General features: G+C 40.3%; 1 protein-coding gene across 3 annotated transcripts in view; it reads left to right on the top strand.

The window, feature by feature from the left end:
• The window catches only part of RAB3B (RAB3B, member RAS oncogene family), a 50,594-nt gene that overhangs the window by 2,438 nt on the left and 25,267 nt on the right, over nt 1-22,889 (top strand). For 2 of the 3 annotated variants that reach the window (XM_056497543.1, XM_056497544.1), the window contains exons 2-3: nt 2,576-2,656; nt 7,816-8,043. In XM_056497543.1, coding sequence (XP_056353518.1) covers nt 2,636-2,656; nt 7,816-8,043 — 249 coding nt within the window. In that variant the 5' untranslated portion in view covers nt 2,576-2,635. The remainder of the gene's footprint in view (nt 1-2,575; nt 2,657-7,815; nt 8,044-22,889) is intronic. The other variant, XM_056497545.1, reaches the window with a different exon arrangement.

Raw genomic sequence — 22,889 nt, 5'->3', positions numbered from 1 at the left:
GAGGATAAAAAGCAGCAAATTAGACTTCTGCACTGCAGAGGCATCCTGAGCTGGCCCTGTCTGCATGTGATTCTGGTTTGCAGGTAGTTCTACAAGACAATTCCAGTCTGTGGTCACTTGATTTGGTGAGGACAGCAGCTTGTTTTTACTTGTAAGTGAAAGGTTTTAGACCCATTAATGCAGAAAAATCTATAACTGTCTCCTGTTCATTAGTGGAGGGGTGCCTACCTGAATCTGCATATGGCTCACTCTAGCTCCAGATAGGAATGCTTGAACTTCTCTTATCTTCCACCACTGTGGGAGGGCACAGTCCTGGTTTTTTCCATGGAGGGCTGTATCCCAGTGCAGAACTGGGATAGTAGCTGTGACAGTAGCTGTGCCCTGCCTTCCAGCTGGGGAAGGATCAGCAGGGACTCACACGTGTCTTGTAGCAGAGCTGGTACGGATTCAACTTCTCTGTTGCTCTGGGTGCTTTTGTGTCTCTGCTACTTCAGTGCATTCAGCAGTGAGGTGCTCAGAAGTACTTCACTATTGCCAGTTCCTTCCTGAGAAAGAGAGGCAAGGCTGGGGATCCAATGAGGGGGAGGCTGAATTCTGGATTGCTTGACTTGGCCATCACTGCAGTGTTTATGACAGGAAGGAAGGGCTTTGAAGATGGGGAGTTTTGTAACAGCCGTCAACCTCATCAGTGTGCACTGTTCTCTGGGACAGGGCTGGATTCGGGTCAGCCTCAGCTTGCAGTTCTGTAGACCTAGACATTGGCTGGCTCTGGGATTTCAAAATTCAACAGAATATTCAGGGAAGGGAAGATTAAAATCCCCCCTTTCTTGCAGCCTTCGGAAGAGACCTGAGCCAAGTTCAATTAGTGAGAGATTTTTTTTTTTTACTGTTAAATGTTTTTCTCAGTATTTTCTGGAGTAGTGTGCTTGCCAACAGACATGGAACCACGTGATAGTAAGAGAGTGGCAACACTCTTTAACACTCATAGAAGAGAGTAGAAAAGTGAAAACTTCTATTTCTTTAATTTTGTTGTTGTTGTAGTTGTCGTAATATTAGAGGGACTAATTACTCCTTCCTGAAAATTTTATTGTGGCTCTAAATTGAACTTGGAGGATGTTGAATGTCGTGCAGGAAGTGGGAGAGGCATGGCTTGGTGTTTGACTCCAGGAAATCTTTCTAGCAACAGTCAAATCAAATGTAGTTGTAAAGTTAGATGGCAAAAAAAGTGATACCTGCTGGTTTTTGACTCGTATTCCACACCCAGCAAGTTCTTAAAAAGCTTTAAAAGCTGTTTTTAAAGCCTATGTTCACAAATCTAAATGAGTAATGAAAATACATAACCACTTACATTGCTTAGAGGTTTTCATCCTTTAGTTGTCATGCATATATTGAACTTTTTTGTAGCATTTAGATTCCAGATCAAATGCACTACTAACATCTTCTCATAAAGGCTTCTGGACTCATTAATAAATGAATTTTATTAAAGATGATACATCGAGATGAAGAGCTCACATTTAAAAAGTAATAAACATAGACTTTCTGTGTAGAAATTTGAATTATTTTTGTTCTAGATCTGTCAGTTGAGTGTCATTTAGATGACACCCCAAAGTCAGGTTCTGGGCAGTACTGCAGAGTGAGCCAGAGGCTGTCACAGGCAGCAGCTATTGCAGGGGGCAGGGCTGTGAGAGCAGAAGGAAACGTAACAGATAACAAAAAATGTGCAATACTTTGGGAAAGACCAAACTGCTGTCGTGTTACCAAGTGAGGTGATTGTCAATTGTGTGGATCCTGAGAAAGGATTTATCTTTGATCCAAATTCTGGCCCGGAGTAGGTGGCTACTGGCTGCAACCTGTTATTTACATAAGGTCCGAGTGTGCCCAGGTGTTTTGGCAGCTTCCACAGGGAAGATAATAGAAGCCAGGATGACAAATGGTGCTGTACCCTTGCTTACTGGAGAGGAAGTGCACCAGACACAAACTTGGCCTTTAAATTGTACTAGCCATGAAAAAGACAACTATGTTTTTTTATGTTTTTTCTGCTCTAAATCTGGAATAATTATTACTTAAAGGCAGATATTTTTGTGTAGATGTGCTGTAAGTTGCAGATGTTTCCAGGTGCTATTGCAGTTGTCTTTGCAGCATGGTAGACTTTGATCCAGGCTTTGTGCAAAACACCCATGTGTACAGAGGGATTTCACTTGCTTCTTGGTTCCATTTGCTTTGCTGCCTTTCTTCAGGAAACGTGTAATTACTCCTATCTAAGGTTTTCTGTCCACTTGTGAGATTTATCTGGAACTTCAATTTTAGATTAGTAAAGATAATCTCCCTTTAATAAACTTTAAACTGATAGCTTCATATGTTTGCTGTTATCTTAATATCTGTCACTAACTCAAGCACTGTTTCTGTTCTCTTTGTACACTACAGGACTTTCCTCTTTACCTTCAGTGGAGGAAGCTCAGACTTTACACAGCACTGTGTTCCCAGCCTAACCTGCCTGCCCATTATTCCCTTACCTAATATTCTTATTATTCATCTTTATCATAATCATTGTAATCCTTTTGCTTCTGCATCACAGGTTCAGCAGTGTGACCACTCTCTTGATTCATATACTTACAGCAAAGCCTTCATCTCTCTCATGGATTATAGATCTAAATTGGTAACTATCACTTGCTTGCAATGTTTATTAGCAGTTATGTTAATTGCTCATACTCTGTTTTCTGCTTCTCATAGATCTCTCTTGTAGAACAGCATTTGTATAAGTCTCTAAGATCATGGCCTTATTTCCTTTATGAGCTTTATCCTTAGGGCAGCACACATTGGCTGTAAAAATTTCATTGCTTGGTATAAATCTGGTTGAAAATGGAACTTAATTTTTGAAAAAGAAAACAGTATTTATTTTCCAATGACAGAGCACATAAAGGAATGAGTTTTTATAATAGAAAATTGACATGTATGTGTAATTTGTGAATTAGAATATTTTAAACTTAGATGCACTTCCTAAAAATTTTTGGAGAAAAAATACACAAGGTATTAATGATTTTGGGAAGAATGTTGCACATTAACAACACCTCTCATGGGTTACTGTAGAAATACAGAGGATGGTTTCACCCCATCCTCTCATCTGCCTAATTAAAGAAATGTGTGTTAGTGGATGATGATGAAACAATTAAACTGTCACATTTAAATTGTTACTGGTCCTAAATACCACAAGACAAATTTAGGAAATTACAGTTTTGGCTTTAAAAATGAAGCATATTAAAAGATGCTTTTATTGCTAGAACTGCCCAGTTTTAATATAGAGAATACACAGTTTCATGACAAGTTGAATTTGCAAATGTGTCTTAGGGCATAGTTTGCTGTATAAGTAGCATCAGTGTGACCAGATTTCATGGTTAACTGGGGTGACTGACAGCAGAAAAGGAGACTCTTTCCCAAATTCTGGCTTTCTCACACTGTTGTGAGGGAGAATGGGATATGGAAACATGTCTATGAACACACCCATGTGGTTGCTAATAAAAAGACATGTAACCTTCCAAGGTAACAATTGGATTTCTTGTTTCTTGTCTGTGAGAGGATAAAGAACAGCCCTCCTTTAGTTTGTAGCTAAAGCTGTAAGGGCTGGCAACACTAAAAGTCAACCTTAGCCTTTTGTTCCTGTCAATATGTAAATGATGAGATACATCAGTTGATTTTAAACCAACATTTTAACTTTTACAGAAGTTGGCTGTAGGCAAAAAATGTTGCAGAGTAGGGGTTACAGTGACCACTTTCAGTGACTCCTAAGAGCAGGAGCACTTTGATGTTTTCTGTTGCACTAGAAACCAGTTTGAGCCTTCACCATGACGCTGGTCACAAATTGAGGAGCACAGCTGTGTGGATCCATCTATGTGACACATTTCCGTGAGCACTAAAAACAACAAAGGCTGCTTTCCCATGGAGGTGTCTTAGGGCAACAGACTTTTTTCTTTTAAAATTCATTAGACCAAAATAGAAACTAAAGGCAGGAGAGCCACCTTGACCTAGGAATATATTCTTTGGTGGCTAATAAGCTCTGATTAAGATTTTATTGCTTTAGAGCATTTGCAGCATCCTGCTCTTATGTGGTTTCTTTGTCTAATAAAAGATGAGCTCACACTGCAGGCTTTTTCCTCAATAGGGAAATAATAAGGTATCTCAGAGCTACAAAACTGTCTATTCCCTCAAAACTAGCTGGAAGTGGTTGTGTTTGAGACCTTGCTCCTATTGCTAATACATGTGGGGAAGAAATATGTCAATATTAGTATGCTTTTAGCTACAAAAAAGAGGGCTACCCAGGCAAAGAACTAAATGATGCAAGGTCTCATGCTCAAGTGTTTTCAAGGACGATCTGATTGGCAGCTTTTCCCCTCCTGTGTAACGGGTTTTATGTCCTGTAGCAAAATCTTTTCCTTTATTGAGGATTAGTCCAAGACAGTCAAAATGGAAACAGTCACAAGCCTCTCCCTTGCCCTCTGTGTACCAGCTGTATTTGACCTAGTCTCCTGAAACAGAACTCTCCTTGGGCTGTGTGTTTGTGTGAAACAGCAGAGATGCTGCTCTGTTTGGAGCCATCCTAAAAGAGCATCTGTGGCTGTGTTCCCAGGGAGCAGGGGTTACACTGCCAGCTAAATGGCCTTAGACCAAGAAGGGAGGACAATCCCCTGGGAGCAATGGCTCAGTGAGCCTTCGAGTGATTTGGACAGGAGCTGCCTGACCTCAGTGTGTTGTCTCAGTTTCTCTGTGCTGCAGCATCTCCTCCAGGTGCAGAGGGCCTGCAGGAGACATGATTTTGTGGACCTTTCTCTCAGTAGCATAGCAACTGCCACCACTTTCCACTGCTCTGTCCCCTCTGCTTGGTTCCCTCAGCCGTGCGGGATCAGGAACTGAATCAACTTTACAAACAGCCCTGCAAAACAGGAGAAGCTGTGGGAGGATTTATTTTTATCTGGGATCTCTCTGTTCTCTGATCCAGCTCTCTGCAGGGTCCTCAGGACTGACATGACTGGGGAGTGCTTGGAGCAGGAGTGAGACAACAGGTGGGGAAGAGAAAGGGAGGGGAGGAGGACCAGGAGAAAGCTCTACTGTTCCCTGGCTTCAGGATTCAAACACAAATTCAAGGGTAGCCCTGTGAACACTTCCAGCCCAAGTACTGGTAGAGCACAGCTTCAGTAATGATCTGCCATCAGAAGGATAATCAGAAATTAGTATGAAAGTCCTTTCAGTTTCACTCTATTCACTAGAGGGTAAAGGGAAAAGTCAGATTTAAGCAAGGGGATGGAGTTTTCCTTAGAATTTTCGTGCTCTGACTGCCTCTGGTGATTCAAGGCACTGACCTGCAGCATCTTCAGCCAGCACAGAGGCCAGCGAGGGTTGTGCTTCTATGACAACAGCCCCACGTTCTGGGCAAGTATCATTTGATCTTATTCTCTGTGTTGTGCTTCTAACAAAGCTGTTCAGGCTGGCCACATTCTGTAATTGCTTTTTCAGCTTAGATCTGAAAGTCACATTTGTAGCCCGGTACAATTCTGATCAGAGCAATCTAGGAGGGTTAATAGAGGCAGCAGTGCTTCAGTTAAAAGATCAGCTTGGAGTGTGTGGAAGGGTTCTTGGGAAGGCAGGGGTAGAAAGAAGATACTGATTCCTGTATGATTAGTGCAATACATCTTTGTTAAAGGTCTGCCTCTGAATCTTTAAAAGACCAGGCTTCAAGTGATGAGGGTTTCTCACTATTTCAAGCCTGTGTGAGTGGAATGGAGAAGTAGAGATTTTAATTATTTTTTTCTTTAGCAAGCACACAAGTGTTGTCAATGGCATTTGTGGAGATTAAAATGTGTATGAGGAAGATAAATTACTCAAATCGAGAATTTTCTGTTGTCCAGTGTGGTGATGGTACAAATTAACTAATCCCCTGATTCATAATTTTTGCAGCTGAAATTTCTAAGGAGAAGGAGGCAGTGAGTGCATTGCCCTGAGTGCCTGAATGGAAGTTAGTCAGATGTTGAATTCTGCATTTTAGAAATTCCTGCTATGAACCACAACAACAGAAGAGCTGTTTTCTGATACACTAATGAGAGGAAAATTTGTGCTTGTGTTTTCTGGAGTGCTTGCAAAGGACTGTAGTTTGGCTGAAGAGCAGCTGAAGTTCAAAAGAGAGTTTATCAGAATTGTATCCTACAGAGAAATACTTGTGGGGAGATTTTAATGCATTCAGTGCAGCTGCTCACTATTGAGCTACTGATAAATTTCTTCAGAAGCTGCCCTTGTGAATACAATCTGTGAAAGAAATGTCTGCTGCACCAGCCCTTTTCTGTGTGAGAAAATTGCACATGTCTAATCTGAGATAAACTGTTGTGCATATTGTACTGAAGTTTAAACTGGGCTGCTTTTGGTTTGTTTCCCCTCTGTTGGAAATTTAAGTTAAATTATCATCCCTATTTAAATTGCCTTGGGATAGCATTTTTGATTTATGGTTGTGAATTTTGAACTGTTTGTTTTGGTTTTGTTTGGGTTTGTGGGATGTTGTTGCTACCTTTTTTCAGTGAATGGTGAAGTCCTGTGTGCAGATGAGACTCGCTAAGAAGGAAGGTATTTGGGCATGTGCTGAGAGTAGACATTGGAGTGAGTTTTGCTCTCAAAGGTGCCTATGAATTTGAGTTGAGGAGAAAATTAACTTCTGTGGATGCTGGGTGAAGGAGAGACTTCTGTCACTGCTCAGTGCCTTCTGACTGCACATGAGTAGCCCAGGCCCTGATTTAGACGAGTAGCTGCTAATTAGACCTGTGTTGTCATTGTTCCAATTTGCCAACCCTGTGACTGGTTATAAGGAGCCAAGACCTTTGCTTATTTGATGTGTGGTAGTTTCAAACAGCATGAGAGATTAAAAGTGTGGTATATCTGTTAAAAGGTAAAGTTTCTTTTTCCTCATCTGTTGTAATTTGGTTTGTGTAGTTGTTTTCTGTACAATCAGAGATGAAAAATCAGTCTTATCTCCTCCCACCAAGTGTCTGAGCTGTACACGTTAGAGCAGCCAGGGCTGCTCATGGCCCTTAATGATTCATATTCTGCTGTTGTTTTTTGTTTTTTTTTTCTTCTAAATCTAAAAGGGATCATTTGTCCATTCCAAATGCTGTCTGCACCCCCACTGAGCCTTCATATTTTATACAGTGCTGTGTATTCCAGTTTCTTAGGAGTAGATAGGTGTTGGATGGGTTCAAAGTTTCCAGCTGAAATTCCTGTTTTTTCATCTTTTCCCATTGCCTTTTTTTTCCTTCTGCAAATGTTGAGGATGGAACTTTTGTAAGGATAAAATGGTAGTGGTGCACACACTAGAAATGCAGATTTTTCCATAGAAGTAGCAGAAGCAATTATTTAGGTTTATTTACCTTGGAGGATGCTTGATGAATTGCATGGTTGGATGCACTGTCAAAGATTTTAGTTCTTGGTTGCAGTTTATTGGAGCAACAGAAGTGGCACCCTGCCACTGGAGTAAAGAATGCTGTTTTCCCATGAGTATTTGAACAACCTGCAGTGGCCATCTGTTATTCTGTTAAACACAAAGCAGTGCAACAGGTGCATTTCTTGGGTTTGGAAGTCTTACCAGCACGAGTGAACACTAAACAGGATTAAAGCCAGGATTTAAAAGAACATTTCAAAGTGTGCTCCTCTTTAGTCAGCAGATATAGTGGTTATGACATTAGAAAGTGGAGAGATAACCTAAACATATGGCACACAGTTAAGGAAAACAAATGCTGAACTGCTCTTAAATCTGTTCTTTTTCCATGTTTGTCATTTTTGTAGATGGCTTCAGTAACAGATGCCAGATTCAGGCAGAAAGATACTTCAGACCAAAATTTTGATTATATGTTCAAGCTCCTGATCATTGGCAACAGCAGTGTGGGTAAAACATCCTTCCTCTTCAGATATGCCGACGACACCTTCACTCCAGCCTTTGTCAGCACAGTGGGAATCGACTTCAAGGTGAAAACAGTTTACAGGAATGACAAGAGGGTGAAGCTGCAGATTTGGGTAAGTGCCAGCATTTTCAAAGATGCTTTATATTAATCCCAGCAAAGGTATGATGGTAAAAATAATTTGTTTGGAAGTGTATTTTTGGTTTGGTGTAGATTTTGGTTGTTCAGAAGTTCTGTGTGGCTGGACCTTTGTGTCCTTGCAGAAAATGGAGGGAGTTCTCCTTGTGTTATGGTTTCACTCAGCTGCTGAGGGTCCTGATGTGGTCTAAGCAGCTGCTCTACATTTGAATGAACTCTACACACAACTCATACTATCATTTTATGGCGTCTACATAAGATACTTGTATCTTCCTGTAACTCATGTACGTGCTCAGGAGCCCATTTCTACCCAATTTCCGCCTTATCTATGAGCTTAATCTTCTAATTGATCTATATACACTTGACTTATAATTCTTTAATAATTGCATTTAAATGTAAAATTACAGTAATCACATCTGGGTTTTTTTATTTATTGTGGTGATCTTGAATAGTGAGAATCTGAAACGAGATACTTTTTTATGTACTACAGCTACATGATTAATTTTATTTCTGTGTTGCTGGGTACAATGTACAACAAATTATTTAATAAAAGATCCTTTTCATGTTGTAAAATCCTGACATTGAAAGTAAGGTAAGTCACCTGATATGGAATTGGTTGATTTAATTTACGGTTTTGGCAATAAAAATATTTTTACTTCATGCCCTATAAGCAACTAAAGATAATTTCCATTTAGTTGATCTTTCTGAATTTTGGAACATGAAATTTTCTAAGAAGTTGTGTAAAAGCAAGAGAGAAAACACCATAAAATATTAAATTTTTTTCCAAAGATACTGTGATTAAAGTGAATTAAGCAATAATCTTAATTAAATCTGTTCAAGGGCTTTGAGGCAAAAAGGGCTTTAATAACCTTAAGCTTCTTAGGAAAAGAGATGTCAGGTATTCCTCAGAGGGTGCTATCCATAGAACCTGTAATATTGTAGTTACCAACAACACTGTTGATTTAACATTTATTTTTAATAAAAGGTACCTAAGTGTTGGACAGTTTCCAGAGTAACTTTTGTTCTGTTCTTCTCTCTTTTTGCATGGATCTCTGGCATGAGTCATGATTCAAGGACTTTAACAAAAGCACTGTGTGCCTCTACCAAAACCACAGTATTTGAACTTGTTTGTCTCCCACCTACCCTGAGATTATATTTGTCATTCCAATGTGTTCTCCAGGCTACATGAAGTAATAGTGGGGTACATTAGCAAACCGAAACTATGTGTTCCTATGTGTATGTCCTATGTCCTCTTCCTATGTGTAGGAAGAAAGAGTTTACATACCAACCTGTCTTCCAATTACTTAAAAAAATTATTTACAGCTGCTGTTTAGTTTCTGGGAGTGGGGCTTTGTGGCTCCACTGAACTCTTTGCTCTGACTTACAATTTTCCAGTTATGTTGACTTTTTTTTTCAGTTATGCTCCCCCTAAGCTTGGCATTAAGCCTGATCTGAATCAGGTTTAATGTGAACGTAAGTGAAGAAGGAGAAGGTACAAGTGTTTGACTTAACCACTTCAAATACTTTTCTAAAATGCAGAGAAAAGCACTTCTAGGAACCTCTGATGTTCTCCACAGACCCAGTTTTTTCTCAGTTCAGGGCTGCTTGTGGAGCTCTGAAGTGAGTGCAGCTATGGCAGACTGGAGGTGCTCAAGGGCTGTGCCAAATAACCTTGTTCTGTGCCCTGCAAGTCTCAAGGTGAGAGGGAAGTTATTACTGCTGTGCTGTGATCCAGAGAGATCCACGATCAGTAGGAGTTTCTTTCCATTGCCTGTTGCCTGTGTTGAATGGAAGAGAAGAATTTAGGTGGACCTAACTGCAAAGAGTTCCTTGTATTGTCTTAAAGCTCAGAAAAATTCACACTGCTTCAAGGGCCGAGCAGCTGCAGGTAAAGGCTGACAGCTGTGTTAGTAAATGTCTCTCTGGCCTGACTCCTGCTTTGTTTCTCCAGCAGAAGTTGATGAGAGGCAGAGATCTTGCATTTGTGTTTATGCTGAATTTGAGGAAGTCTGTATTTTTTGAATCAGGATTTGACAAGCTATCACATGGAATGATCAGAAGAAAGTGCTCCTCTGTTTGATTTTGGTGTCATTAGTGGTGCTTTTGCTTTGTTGACATTAATGCCTCAATCACCCAAACTGATATTTTAATAATCAGTTGTTCTTGTGACTAAGCGTCTGGGAAATTATCTGCTTTGAAAAGACTTGAAAGGAATATCTCTTTAGCTTGAGAGGAACAGGACATAGCAGAGATATTCATGATGTGTTTAAGGTAGAATGACAGCACTGCTGCTGCATATGGAAACAGTAAAATGGTTCAGAGAGGGGTTTATAGAATAATGTTTTGTTGGCTTTTTTTTCCCCTTTCATTAAAGAACTCCAAGATCAGTTGACTGTGTTTTAATTTCAAATATTTTCTGTCTTGTTTAGGAATAGTGGTGTTGTCTTAATAGAATAAATTAACTTTATTAAGAACATTTGTTTTGTAGTTGGATGAGGATTAGTAATTTAATATCTAATTTAAAACATTATTTACATAAATACATTTATCTGTTATATAGATATTTACGTATCTATATAAATGCAATTCTTGGATTAGATTTTTTTTTTATGCCACTGCCATCTGTAATAATACTTTCATATAAAGCATCTTGTTTATGATTGGGTTGTAAGAAGCCAATTTATAATATCTCTCTGCGTTTCTTGACCAAGTTTTGTATTCCCAGAGTTGCTAATTACTATTTACTGAAGGAAAACTATTATATTTTCAGCTAGGTGTGTTTTTTTATTATAAATAAATCTCAAAGGTAGCATTATTATATTCTTAGCAAATGCAAACAGTTAATACTTAATGCAGAGTTCAGGTTGCCTAGCAGCTAGAGAGGGCCACTTTGTCCAGATCCAGATGGAAACAGGGTGAATGAATAAAAGTGATTTCAATTTTAGGTAAGAGCAAGGTGAGATTTCTTTTTCTCTCTTCTGTGCATTTGTGTGTCTGCTGCTGGTAAGGAATAATGGTGGTGAAAATGACAGCAGAACTCCTGAGCAATGTGGCATTGAGGGGAGCTGATGAGGGGTACCCTCTGGCCCTTTGTGCTGGCCCAGTCTGGGTTCATTACATGAATTCTTAGCAGAGTCTCATAAATTAATTGATAGAAAATCATTGGCAGGGTTCAGCCCCAAACACTTGCACACCACACAGTACATACTTTGTGTGAGAAAAATGATTACATTTCCATTATACTTTTGTGCAGCACCCTACACAAGGGACTCTCAACATTGATGTGATAAATAATAAACATAAAATACTAATAAACTAAATACAGGGTTTGGCAGCTGATGTTACAGCTGAAACTAGTTTCAACACTCCTTGAAAAAAGCAGCAGAGATTAAATTTAATTTCAGGTTAAAAGGCAGAAGGGCTGTGATGTTCAGGAAGAGGCTATATATTTAGACTGCAGTATGATTTTTCTTCTAAGGAGCTGTTTATCAGAATTAAACTGCTAGGATGAAGGTTTTTCCTTCTCATTAACAAAAATGTCTCTGTGGCTTAACTGCTGAAACCTGTTGGGGTGTGAGATTAGCTTTAGTGGATGTCTGAAACACGTGTTACAGCTCTCAGGCACAGCTGGGGAGAGGGTACAAAGCAATATTGCACTGGGTTTTTTGGATCTTTAAAAAAAGAAATATGACAACTGCTAATTATATTGAGTGGCAGTTACCACTACAAAACAGAAAAGTGTAAACCAAAATAACTCCCCTGCTGTGGAGCTGTCCAGAAGGCAAATACAGAGTGTTTTTAAAAGCTTTTTGTATCGAGCATTGCCTGGATGACAGGATGATCTTGAGCAGCTTGCCTCTTAGGGAAGGGATTCAAGGAAGTAACACTGACAACTGAGTTATTTTTTTTTTCTTTTTTTTCTTTTTCATTTACAGGAGATAAAATTAGAACACCATCATATTTGATTGTAAATTTTAATGTTAATTGCACACTTAACCAAAAGCTAATTATGCATTGCAGATGAGAGAGTCATCTATTCCCAAGGCATCCTATTCCTGTCATGGTTTTGCGAAGTTCCTTGCAAGCACTGACTTCAGGCTTGAATGCTTGCACAAAACTTGTTTCTAAAAAAAGTGATAATAAGATTCAGTAATTAAATTTATAGATGTGATAGTGATGGGTGTCTCTAAAGCACTAATGGGCCTGATTCTGCTTTTATAGACTCACAGTTGTTGTGAAATCCTCTGATTTGCTGTTTAGATGAATAACTAAAATGGAGAAATTCATGATAGTGAAAAGAACAGGTTGATCCTTGTAAGAGAGTCAAGGATTGCATTTTATTTGCAGCATTAAGGACTTACTGGGTCCTAGGAATGAAAGTCATTGTGGGTAAGTGGATGTAAAGCACTGCTTCTCATGCTTAAATACAATGCAGAATATTTGACTGGAGAAGAGATGCGATAAGAGTGTCTGTAATTCAATTCCAAGGTCTTGGTTATATCTCAAGTAATAATACTTATGCTTTGAGAAGAACTTGGTGGTCATGCCACTCTGAATGGGCTTTAAGATTAGAGTTGCAAGGGTGATACAAAGGAGGGAAATAAAAAACTTGACAAATAAGACCCTGGTAGGTCAGCTACCCCACTCACTATTGAATTTATTGAACAGCCTAAGCTTGCTGAGCAGGGCATTGCTGTGTTTGCAGTCAAACAGTTGACATATGGAGGGTTTATTTCTGTTTATAGTTAATCACCTCAATCTCGTTGTTATCTCATTATAACTCTTCATTACAGTGAAGGCCAAATTCAACTTCAGTCTAAGCTCTGATACCACTGCAGTTATCCCTGCAGACAATACTGGATTTGCTCTCACTGCAGGTGCAGGATCTCTCTGTGCTCCATCTTTGCAGAGTTACTGGGCCCTTGGAGGCCTTGTTTTGTGCATTTCAGTAAAATGAAACATATTGTATTCAGAGGAATGAGGCTGTATCCAGGGGCAGTGTCGAGTGTGTGTTTGTTGATAAAGGGCTGTTGGTTGTTCAAAGGTTTGGACCTTTCCTAGAGGAAATGCACTGATGCTGTGTGTCCAGTAGAGGAAAAGCTGTACATGGGAAATTTCAAGGGAAATTATTCACTTGATGAAGTGAGGCAGTTAAGGTTTGAGAGGACAAATTAATTGCTGGCCTCCCAGCATTTTGCATTTAATGCTTTTTTACCAGAAATTCAGAATAAATATTTTGTAGTCATTTTATATAAGGTCTTGGACACATGTGCCTCAAAAACCTTTTTCTGTTGTCCTTGTCTCATCAGAATCACCTTTATTATGATTTTCTTTCACAATTTTATCTTCTGCATAATGACTACGTATATTTTATATTTAAATATGCTGGGTGGCACTGTGTTCAGTTATGAGATAACACAGTGGGTGGAATTTATGAGTTCTCATAGTGTTTGTCTCAAGTGAGCACGTACTTAAACTGTGTCACATTTGGTCAGATGAGAAAATAAACTACTGTGCTTATTCACATTTATAACTTTCATGCATTGTGTTGTCTACTGCAGTGTCATGTTTATGCAACACTTGAGTACCTCAATGGCTGATTTTAGAACTTAAAAAGGGAATCTAAACCCCTCAAAATGTTTTTCAGGTGTGAGAAATTGTATGCTATAGCACAACTGGAGTACTGAGGAATTTAGCAGCGTGAACTTTGTGATTTATTTTCTGTTGTCCAGCTGTTCAACATCATCCTGACTCATTAAACAGCATGAGCTCCCAGAGACAAGCACTGTTTTTTTGTACTCTGTTGCATTGGAGGCGTTGGACTGCATACAGAAGGAAACATTAGTGAGAGGTACCAGAAACTGGACATTCCTGCAATGTGGAGAACTGGGAGGCCTCTGGTTTGCTGGTTACGTTCTCCCATTTGCAGAACAACGTAATATTTACCAGGTAACACTCAACCCAGATTTCTGGTGAGATCTGTTCTGGCTGCCCAGCAAGCACTAATGAGAGTGACAAAATAAGAAACATGAATCCTGTTTGGGGTGAGATGTATCTTCCAATAGCAACTTAGCACCTTGCGTTTTATGGCCAGGGGTCACTCCACTGCAGCCCAAAAGTGTATCCTGAGCATCTCAGTGTTTCCTCCTCTGCTGAAATCTGGGTTTGCAGCATTGCTAGGATGTTCCTCCATCCAAATGGAACTGCCAGTCCCAAGTGTCCTGCTCAGCTCACACATGGCATCCTGTGCTTCTATTGCTCACTTGCCTCCTGTTTGAAAATTCCTCTAGAGTTGCCAGTCCTGCTTTGCATCCATTTCTGTGCTAATCAGATACTCTGTGCTTCGCTACTAATTTGTGTTAGAAGCTGAAACAAGAGGTGGCATGAGTGTTTGAAACTTGAGGGGAGCAGGTGTAAGTGCAGCAGATAAACACTGTGTTATGAGCTGCTGTGCTTCATTAACTGAAGTACCTTCATGTGATATGTGACTCAAGTGATTAAACTTTGTGTATTACTCAAAGAAGACTCGCTGGTGGTATTTTCTCAGCCAGATTCTGGCTGGTTTGTCACTCTGACAGACTGATCCAGACATCTGCAGCAGTGCTAGAGGGTGAAGTCATGGTGTGTGTGGACCCGTGTGTGCACATATGCTCCTGGTGCTGGCAGGTTTTACTGTCCCTCCGCTTTCCTCGCAGCAAGAGCAGTAAAGCACAACATACAGGGGACCTGTGCATAGGATGTTTACGAGACAGAACATTCACTCTACTGCTGTTTTTGCTTTTGCCTGTGCTTATTCAAAGATTCACCTACTGCTTCCCCTCCGTGGGTCCCTCTGTTGGCGCTGCCGCCGTGGCAGTTGTGAGGTTGCTGCATGTTCCAGTGCCATGGTAACTGCATCCCGCTCTGCTGGCTGCCAGCGGGCACCGAGCCTGCCCAGTTGTGAAGGAAGCAAGTGCTCCAAGTGCCAAATTGTGCTAGACTGGCATGAGTCAGCTTTGATAAGTCCAGGTGAAGTCCTTTACCAAGGACTGCAAGTCTCTTCTTTTTTTGAGGGAAGAAAGAGAAATAACTCCCATCAAATGTGTTTTGAATTTTTTTTTCAACTATGAAAGGCTAAAGAAAAGCGTTTTCATTGGAATTACCACCAAGTGCTAAATTGCTTTCTTGCTCTGCAGTTTAACCTCATGCTGTACACATTTCTGTAAGGCTGTGCCACTTTTCCCATCTTTTTCTCTTATCTCTGTGTTGTGCACCCCAGCTTGCTTTTGGAGAGGTTAGAGAGCACCTTTGTGAGCACTTTTGCACTAACTGCAAGATGAGTTCTAGCATAGTACTGTCATAACATTTAAAATCATGAAGTGGTGCCTAAGAGTGAGCAAGTAGAGCTGAGGAAAAGTGAGGAATTCTTGTTTGCTTTTTCAGAAGAAATACTCTGGCTGTGATAAAGCACGCAGGTGCATCACTTAATTACATGGAAAAATAACACTGGAAATTTATAGCAAGCAAGGGTAATTAAGAAATGCATTTTTCAAGTCTTTCATGTAGGAGAGTTGAATGATGGACCATCCTAACTTCTATGCTTCTGCTACCCTCTCTTGTCCCTCACTGGGTTGGAGAACCACCAGTACTGTGAGGGCTGGTACTGTGACAGCAATGTAGTGAGGCACTGAGGGAGGTTGTCTGAAAGAAGGAAGGTTGTGCTCAGTGCAACATGATGGGGCTTGCAGCAAGCCTGGCTTAGCTAAAGCACAGCTTCAGCTGACTCTGCTCTGCCCCCTCCATCTCTGGAGTCCTGCCTCTGGCAGGTGAGGGCCTGTGCAGACAACTCCACTGATGTATCCTAAAGGGAGCAAGAGAGTGCAGTGAAAACTGGGGAAAACTTGTGTAGAACCTAAGCAGGACCATGATAAGAAAAACAACAGTGCTTTAATGAAATCATTAATTACAGTGGGAAACAGCACCAAAGAGAAGTGCTATAAACACCAGCTTGCAAGGAGCAGCAATCCCAGGAGGGGTGGAAAGCTGGAATTATTGTCGCAGGAGTTTCAGTCTGTGTGAACTCCAAGTGGATTCCAGCCTTCCTGGGAGGGGGTTGGTGTCTGGGCTTCCTGAGATGTGGAAGGGGATATGCATTTGGCAGCTCTTCAGCCTGTCTTTATACACCCTTCCTCACCAAATCCCCTCCCTAGGTTTTTTTTCCTAAGTGTGAGAACAAATCATAGAAGGGACTTGAATTGGTTGGCTGATTATGGGAACTCAGAGCTTCAGATGTGCAGTACAGATGCTCATTCTGACTGCTGTGGTATAATTATGCAACTGCTGCAAATCTATACCTATTTAAGGTGCCTTATTCTAGCTAAAATAATCTTCTCTTTTAGAAGAATGCCCTTCATCTTGAAGATAGCATGCACTACTGCAAAGATATTAAAGAGGTGAATCTGTGAGACCTGCTTAGTCCGTCTTGAATTTTTTGGGGATTTGAAGTGTAAAATTAGTAGTTTCCTTCCACTTGCACTGGTTTATAATCTTAGGGAAAAGCAAACTCTTGCAAGGGAAGAATCTGCATAAAGTCCTCCTCTGTGATGTACTTTCTATTGTTCTGAGTTGCACATGCCACATTAGCATGTTCAAAGCTGTGGCCATCATTCTGAAGTCTTAGAAATGTTTGAAATTACTTCAGATTTTCTGCTAAAATTCTGATATAAATATGTATAGGAGCTACTTAGTATTCAAGAGACTGCAAAAAATCAAAAGGGAACAAATACAGTAAAAATACACCATTGTCATGGCAAAAACTATGATTTCAATAATCTTTCACCTAAATCTGGAAGTGGTCTTGATCTACAGTGATCTTGATATTTACTGCTTTAACATGAGTGAGTGGAAGTTGCAGAATCTGGCTGAAAGTTTGACACAGCAGCACCTCTGTATCAGTGCAATGTCAGCTCAAAGTGATTTGTCAGTTTTCCCATCTGCAGCAGGTGCTGTGGGAATCCTCCCTTGCCCACGTGGCTGGGACACCAGGAAGCCGTTGTGTGTCAAAACCCGATGTTGCTCAGTGATGGCAAGGTAGCCACCTGCCTTAGCATTTACAAACCCCCAGTGCTCAAACAGAAGGAAATTAATAGCTTTATTTTCCATTAATTGTGTACAAGGTGTTTATTCACTCTGGTCCTGAAAGTATCAAACATGTGCATCCCTTTTACTCCAGCTGCAATTTTCAGAGTTTTCAAGTCCCTGGAATGGCATCTGTTTATTCTGTCTGAGAATGCATCCTCCAAATAATGTTGTATTACTCTATAGCTGTGAGAGAGTCCAGTCAGTTTGATGATTAAAAAAATACAGACTTTAAAAAAAAAACTGACTAAAAACTTGATACAAAACCAAACTGCTTTTTATCACCTAGTACAAAGGCAGAGAACAGGTGGTATTTGTTTTGTTGGTTATAATGTCAGAATCCATGCAATAGCCCTCTTTATTTTTTCTCTCCCTTTTTTGTTAAACTACAGCCTATGTGGCCAAGAAGAATTGTAGCATTGATTTCTTTTCTTACTATATTTTTTGTGAAGGGAGCTGAGAATAAATCCAGACTATCAGATTTCCTAACAACTCTGGGACTGTTATCAGGAAATAGGAGAAGTATGAGATCTTTCACTTCTTATCTACTTATTTTACAGATATTTAAAAAACTTGATAAAGATTTAATTGCCCTCATGCCACAAGTGAGTCTGCTATGTTCTGCTAAAATCTGTCTGCTCAATAAAGTACTCTTTCAAAATAATCTCTCAAAGGGAGATGCTGAGTGACTTTTGCAGCCATGACTCATTGGATCTTCATTTTTTAAATGAAAATATTCCCAAGACATATTAATTTTAACATCTCATCTATTAAATTCTTGATTAATAACAATAAGAGTATTAGTTTGAGTGGATCAAGGCTTGAGGTATTCATATAACCAGTGTTCTCTCTTCAGAACAGGAGGGATAGTTAATTTTTTTCACAGAGAAGGACTTGACAAAGACCTGGTTTTGGAACTAGAACCCCTCGGCTGAGAGAATGGAAGCTTTCCAGTAGTCTCCCTGTGAGGTGCAATCAGGAATCTAGCTCCCCAAATGAATTGGTTTTGCCTTCATTCAGAGGATGTGGAGCACCTGTCTGTGTGCAGAGGAAGGGTCAGGGGTTCTCAGGAATGAAATCTGTACTGGTGTCTGTGATTACTTTCCACTCCTAAAAAATGAGCTTTTCCTGAGTTTTACAGTTCTGCCCAGCACAGGTGGCCCTTTGAATTTGAATTTGAATTGGAGCAGTTTCTAGCAGGGCCTTCTGACCCCAGAGAAGCTCTCTTCCAGAGTCAGGAGTGTGTCCTGTGTGAACAAATGTCCTCTCTTGGGAGTCTTGGTGCCTTGGTTCTTGGCTTTGACAGTCTCAAAGTATCACTCAGCTCCCACAGGTAGCTGCAAAATCCTGTAAGTTTAACTTTGCTCTTATGATTGATCTCTTAATTCACTCTGAGTAATAAATGGAACAGAAAACTGTGTTTCTTTGTTTTATTGAGTAATGAAAGAGAAGATTGTGCTTCCTTTACTAAACAACCATTGCCAAAAATAGCACCTGACTATATTTTATCTGTCTCTTCTTCCTTACTATTATTTTACTGCACTAAATGCAATCTTTTTTTTTTTTTCCCTTTGGATTTCTTTCCGTCTTTGTGCCCTGAAGCTGCAAACAGCAAATTTTGTGAGTCATATAAATGTTCTGAGACATCAAATTAAGTAGAAACTGGAGAATGAGTTCTCAAAAGGTTGTGAATGCTGCTGACGTCAATCTCAGATTGAAATGAGAAAGAAGATATGGCTGGCAGATCCTGTGAGCAGGACTTAAGCACACTTATGCTAATTCTGTTGTTGTTGGAGAAATTGTGTTTTTATAAATGAAGGCAGTAGTCCCAACTGAAGACTTAACAGACATTCATCTTAGTAACTAGATGATCTTGAGTTTTCATACTTTACACCGAAATTTGCCTTCAGCAGATTCAAACAAAATTGCTTGGAAGTGACTAAAATGAATGGCAGCATGCTTTCTGCTTTTTCAGCTTATAATATAATTCAGTTTTCCAGCTCTACTGCAGAATTCCTCCTTCAAAGTGACATTGCAAAGTATGGGGTTTTCTAATGAGCAGAAGACTGTGATGAACCTATTTAGAGGTTTTTCTTGATTGTTTCTGGCAGAGAACAGAATTTTGAAAGTAGCAAGGAGTCATGAAAGTCAATATGTCTTATGAATTATTTTGATAACATGAAACATTTATCTTGTAGAAAGCTGTTAGTAATGCTGTTTCTAAAGTTAAATGCATGCAGATTGCATATCCATATTGATTTGATGGTGCTATTGAAAGTTCCTATAGGTGCAGTGAGAAGAGTGCAAGAAATGACTAGAGGAAAGAGATGCTTTTTTGTGCAAACTACAGGGAAGATTTTTGTTGTTAGCTTATCAGTGCAGAATGTTTCTATGTGTGTGCATGTTTTGCCTCTAATGAGTGCAGCAGTTCAAAACTGACAGATGTACTTGTTGACTATTTTATCCTACCTCCATTCAGATGGTTCACTGGAAGCCTGCATCCAATTGTTAATTATTAGTGCTGCAGTGATCACTCTGAGTCTAGATGTGTTTTGACCAAAGGTATGTTTCCAGTGGTGAAATAGGAGTTAAAGGTGTTCAGCCCTTTTTCAAATCAAGCTGTCTTTTGGAGAGGATCTTATAGCAGCAGATACAAGAGAGTCAGGTTCAGGGAGACCAAAGTGAATTGAAATGAGCCCAGAGGTATTGAAGGAGCAAGGTAATGTGATTGCTGGTTAACTGGATCAGGGCAGCAGAGGGAATGCCTCCACCAGGTATCTGTACTGCTGTGCTCAGGTGCCTTCCTGATGCTGTGAGGAACTTTTGACAGATTTCTGTGGGAAGTTAGTTTTCAAATTGCTGGCACAGCAAGTATCTGGGTATGAAATATTGCAGTCAAGGCCAGTATGAAAACAAACAAGAAATATCCCTTCAAATTTAGAGATTAAATATAGGCTGGATTTATCTGCAGGTAGGCAGCAGGAGCTCAGTGGGAAAGTAATGAAGTGGGACTGTCCAACTGGGTACTTGGCGCAAAATGTGATTTTGCTTATTCTGTGAATAGAAATAACAGAGAAGAGCAGCCCCAGGGGCTGGTGCTGCTGCCAGCTCAGGGGGCACCGAGTGAGCCTGTTTCAGGGCTCAGGCTTCAGTCACAGGCTCCTTCTGGAAGGGGGACAAAACCCCATCAATTTACAGTCCTTTTTCTGCAGTAACTCCTTGGTTCTCTGCAAGGAAAAGGTAGGCAGTGATGACAAATAATGTGGCTGAAAATGTTTCAGCCACTGAGATGGAAGATAATGTGTCTATGTATATGCTGACAGTAGAATTCTAAGGCTTCTGACCAAAAATGATCAGAGATCATCTGGAAGCCACAGTGTACAGTTTCTTCATCAGTGAGGAAGGGACCTGTGAGGAATGTGTTCCTTTATACTACACCTATAGGGTTGAGAAAAAGTTTTAATCTGTGAGGGATAAAAAAAAAGATCTGGGGAATTTGCTTGATTCTGCATGGGGGAAGAAGAGAGGTTTTAGTGTTTTGGTTCTGGGTATATTTTAGTATTGCAAAGGTAGTCCACCACAAGCTGGTTTACTGGTAATTGGCTTCTAAGTTAGGAAAGCGTTTCCATTCACCTGTTATGTTACTTATGTAAAGTTTTACGTAATTATGCTTCTCAGCAATTTTGTATCTATTGCAGAAACATCTATTTCTGATTGCTATTTAGATCAGGAGCTTGTACTGTTCAGGACAGGATGCTGAAACTCTCCAGCTGCTAATCTGAGCTGGCATGGTGATTTCTTTTCCCCATGGTGATTTCTTTACGCCCTGGTGATTCCTCTACCCGTGTTGAATGAGCACAGAGACATAGAAGCATTTCAGTTTCCTGAAACTTCCTGTTTCTGATTAACTAGCATAAAAATTAGTATCTGCTGAATTGATGCTTATCAGAATTCCTAAACAACTCTTCTGCCTCCAGCAGTGACACTCGATTATGTTTCTCACTCCTAAGCCTCTTAGAGGTTTAGCATTTATGAATCTCGTCTAATACTTTGCTTGACACACTTGGTTAGGTATATGACACTGATCAGCTGAGAGAAAAACAAGTCATCTCATCAAGTACAAATTGAGGCTTCTAGTAAGGAGAGTGGAGAGGCAAGCAAAGGTTTCCTGCTGTTTGAAGTCAGAATAGAACAGGGCTGTTAAAATAACTGTAATGCATTTAATATAAAACCAGGCTATGTATCCACTTCCCAACCAGCTTCAGACAGTCACAGCTGGTTTTGTGAGCAGTTGTAGGAGGGAGGCTGAGGACTGGGTGCACTGAAGAGAAGTGGTTCGATTCTCACCTGGTGCCTCAAGATGCTGAGCACATTGATAGTCTGTATCTTACACTTGATATTGGTTCTGCTGCTAAACTGTGGGATCAAACCCAAACTGAGGGCTCTGAAGGGCAGCCCACCCAGTGTCTCCTGGAATGCAGAGTAGATGGTCTGGAGGGGAGGAGGCAGCCCTGGTGCTGACTGGGGTGGTGGCTCCTGCAGCCGCTTGGTGCTCACTCACTCCTGCACAGAGAAATTCAGCAGTGCTGGAGGAGCTGCTCAGCCAGCCTGGGTAACCTTTCAGCAGTGCCTTCATAGTGAAGGCTCCAAAGCATTCCTGCAATACCAATTATGTTAAGGAGTAGTTGGCATTGTAAGCAGGTGCATTCCAGCTCGGCATACCTTGACAATTTGACAGTAGCCAGATGTTTAACTAGGTGGAGTAAGTGATGACTCGAAATAACATCATATAAATCTTGCAAATGGTACCACAGCTGAGCCTCTGGGTATGCCTGGTGAATTGTGATTTCTCAGAGGTCCTGTTGGATCAGAGACTGAGCTCTTCTTTTAACCCTTGGTTGGACCCCACAGACACAGCAGGTATTGTGATGCATCACTAGTGACTAATTTCAACATGCCAGTTAATTGCTCCTTTGGAACTACACAAGGCTGGTTGAAAATAGTTAAATGTTGGTGTTTTAATGGAAATTGTCCTAATATCGCCATGAAATGGAGCTGCAGAAAGAAGCTTCCTGCAGCTGCAGTCTTGCTTTGGTATACATTTCAGCCAGCATATGGTTTGCATTTTAACTGAACACATGGAGAACTAATTTGATTTGAGTTGATTGATTTTGATTACTGACATGAGGATATGCTACTGAGGAACAATCCAGCATGTCTAAAAGATTGTTTCAATTTCTAACACAGCTGATACATTTGTATCGCATGCATGAAAAGGAGAAAATGTTGTCTATTTTGAAATTTTTCTCGGTGGTTACTCTGTGGTGAACAGGAGACCCATTATTCTGATTGCAGCTTGACAACACATTCTTCTGTCTGTACAAATTAGGACAGATTGAGTATATCTAGCTAGGACAGGTGTAGTTTTTGCATCAGGAAATGGGCAATACTGGTAGCTGTCAAAAACCTCAAGCCATTTTTCAGGAAAACTTCTGCCATGGATCAGGAGGTGAATCTAAAAAGTTTCAGAAGCAGGTTGTTCAGTAGAGGTGTGTGAGGTCTAGGAGACCAGCTCAGACCAATGTCTTTGAAATTGGTTTGTTAGTTTTTAATTTACTAGAGCCTGTTCAGTTTAGATGTTTGTGTACATGTTGCTTAGGGAGAAAAAAAGCATAGTATCACAGTGGAGGATTTTCAGAGAAGGTG

This window comes from Oenanthe melanoleuca, chromosome 8 (genome assembly GCF_029582105.1).
Source record: "Oenanthe melanoleuca isolate GR-GAL-2019-014 chromosome 8, OMel1.0, whole genome shotgun sequence".
Taxonomy (NCBI): Eukaryota; Metazoa; Chordata; class Aves; order Passeriformes; family Muscicapidae; genus Oenanthe; species Oenanthe melanoleuca.
This window is presented reverse-complemented; position numbering and strand designations above follow the sequence as displayed.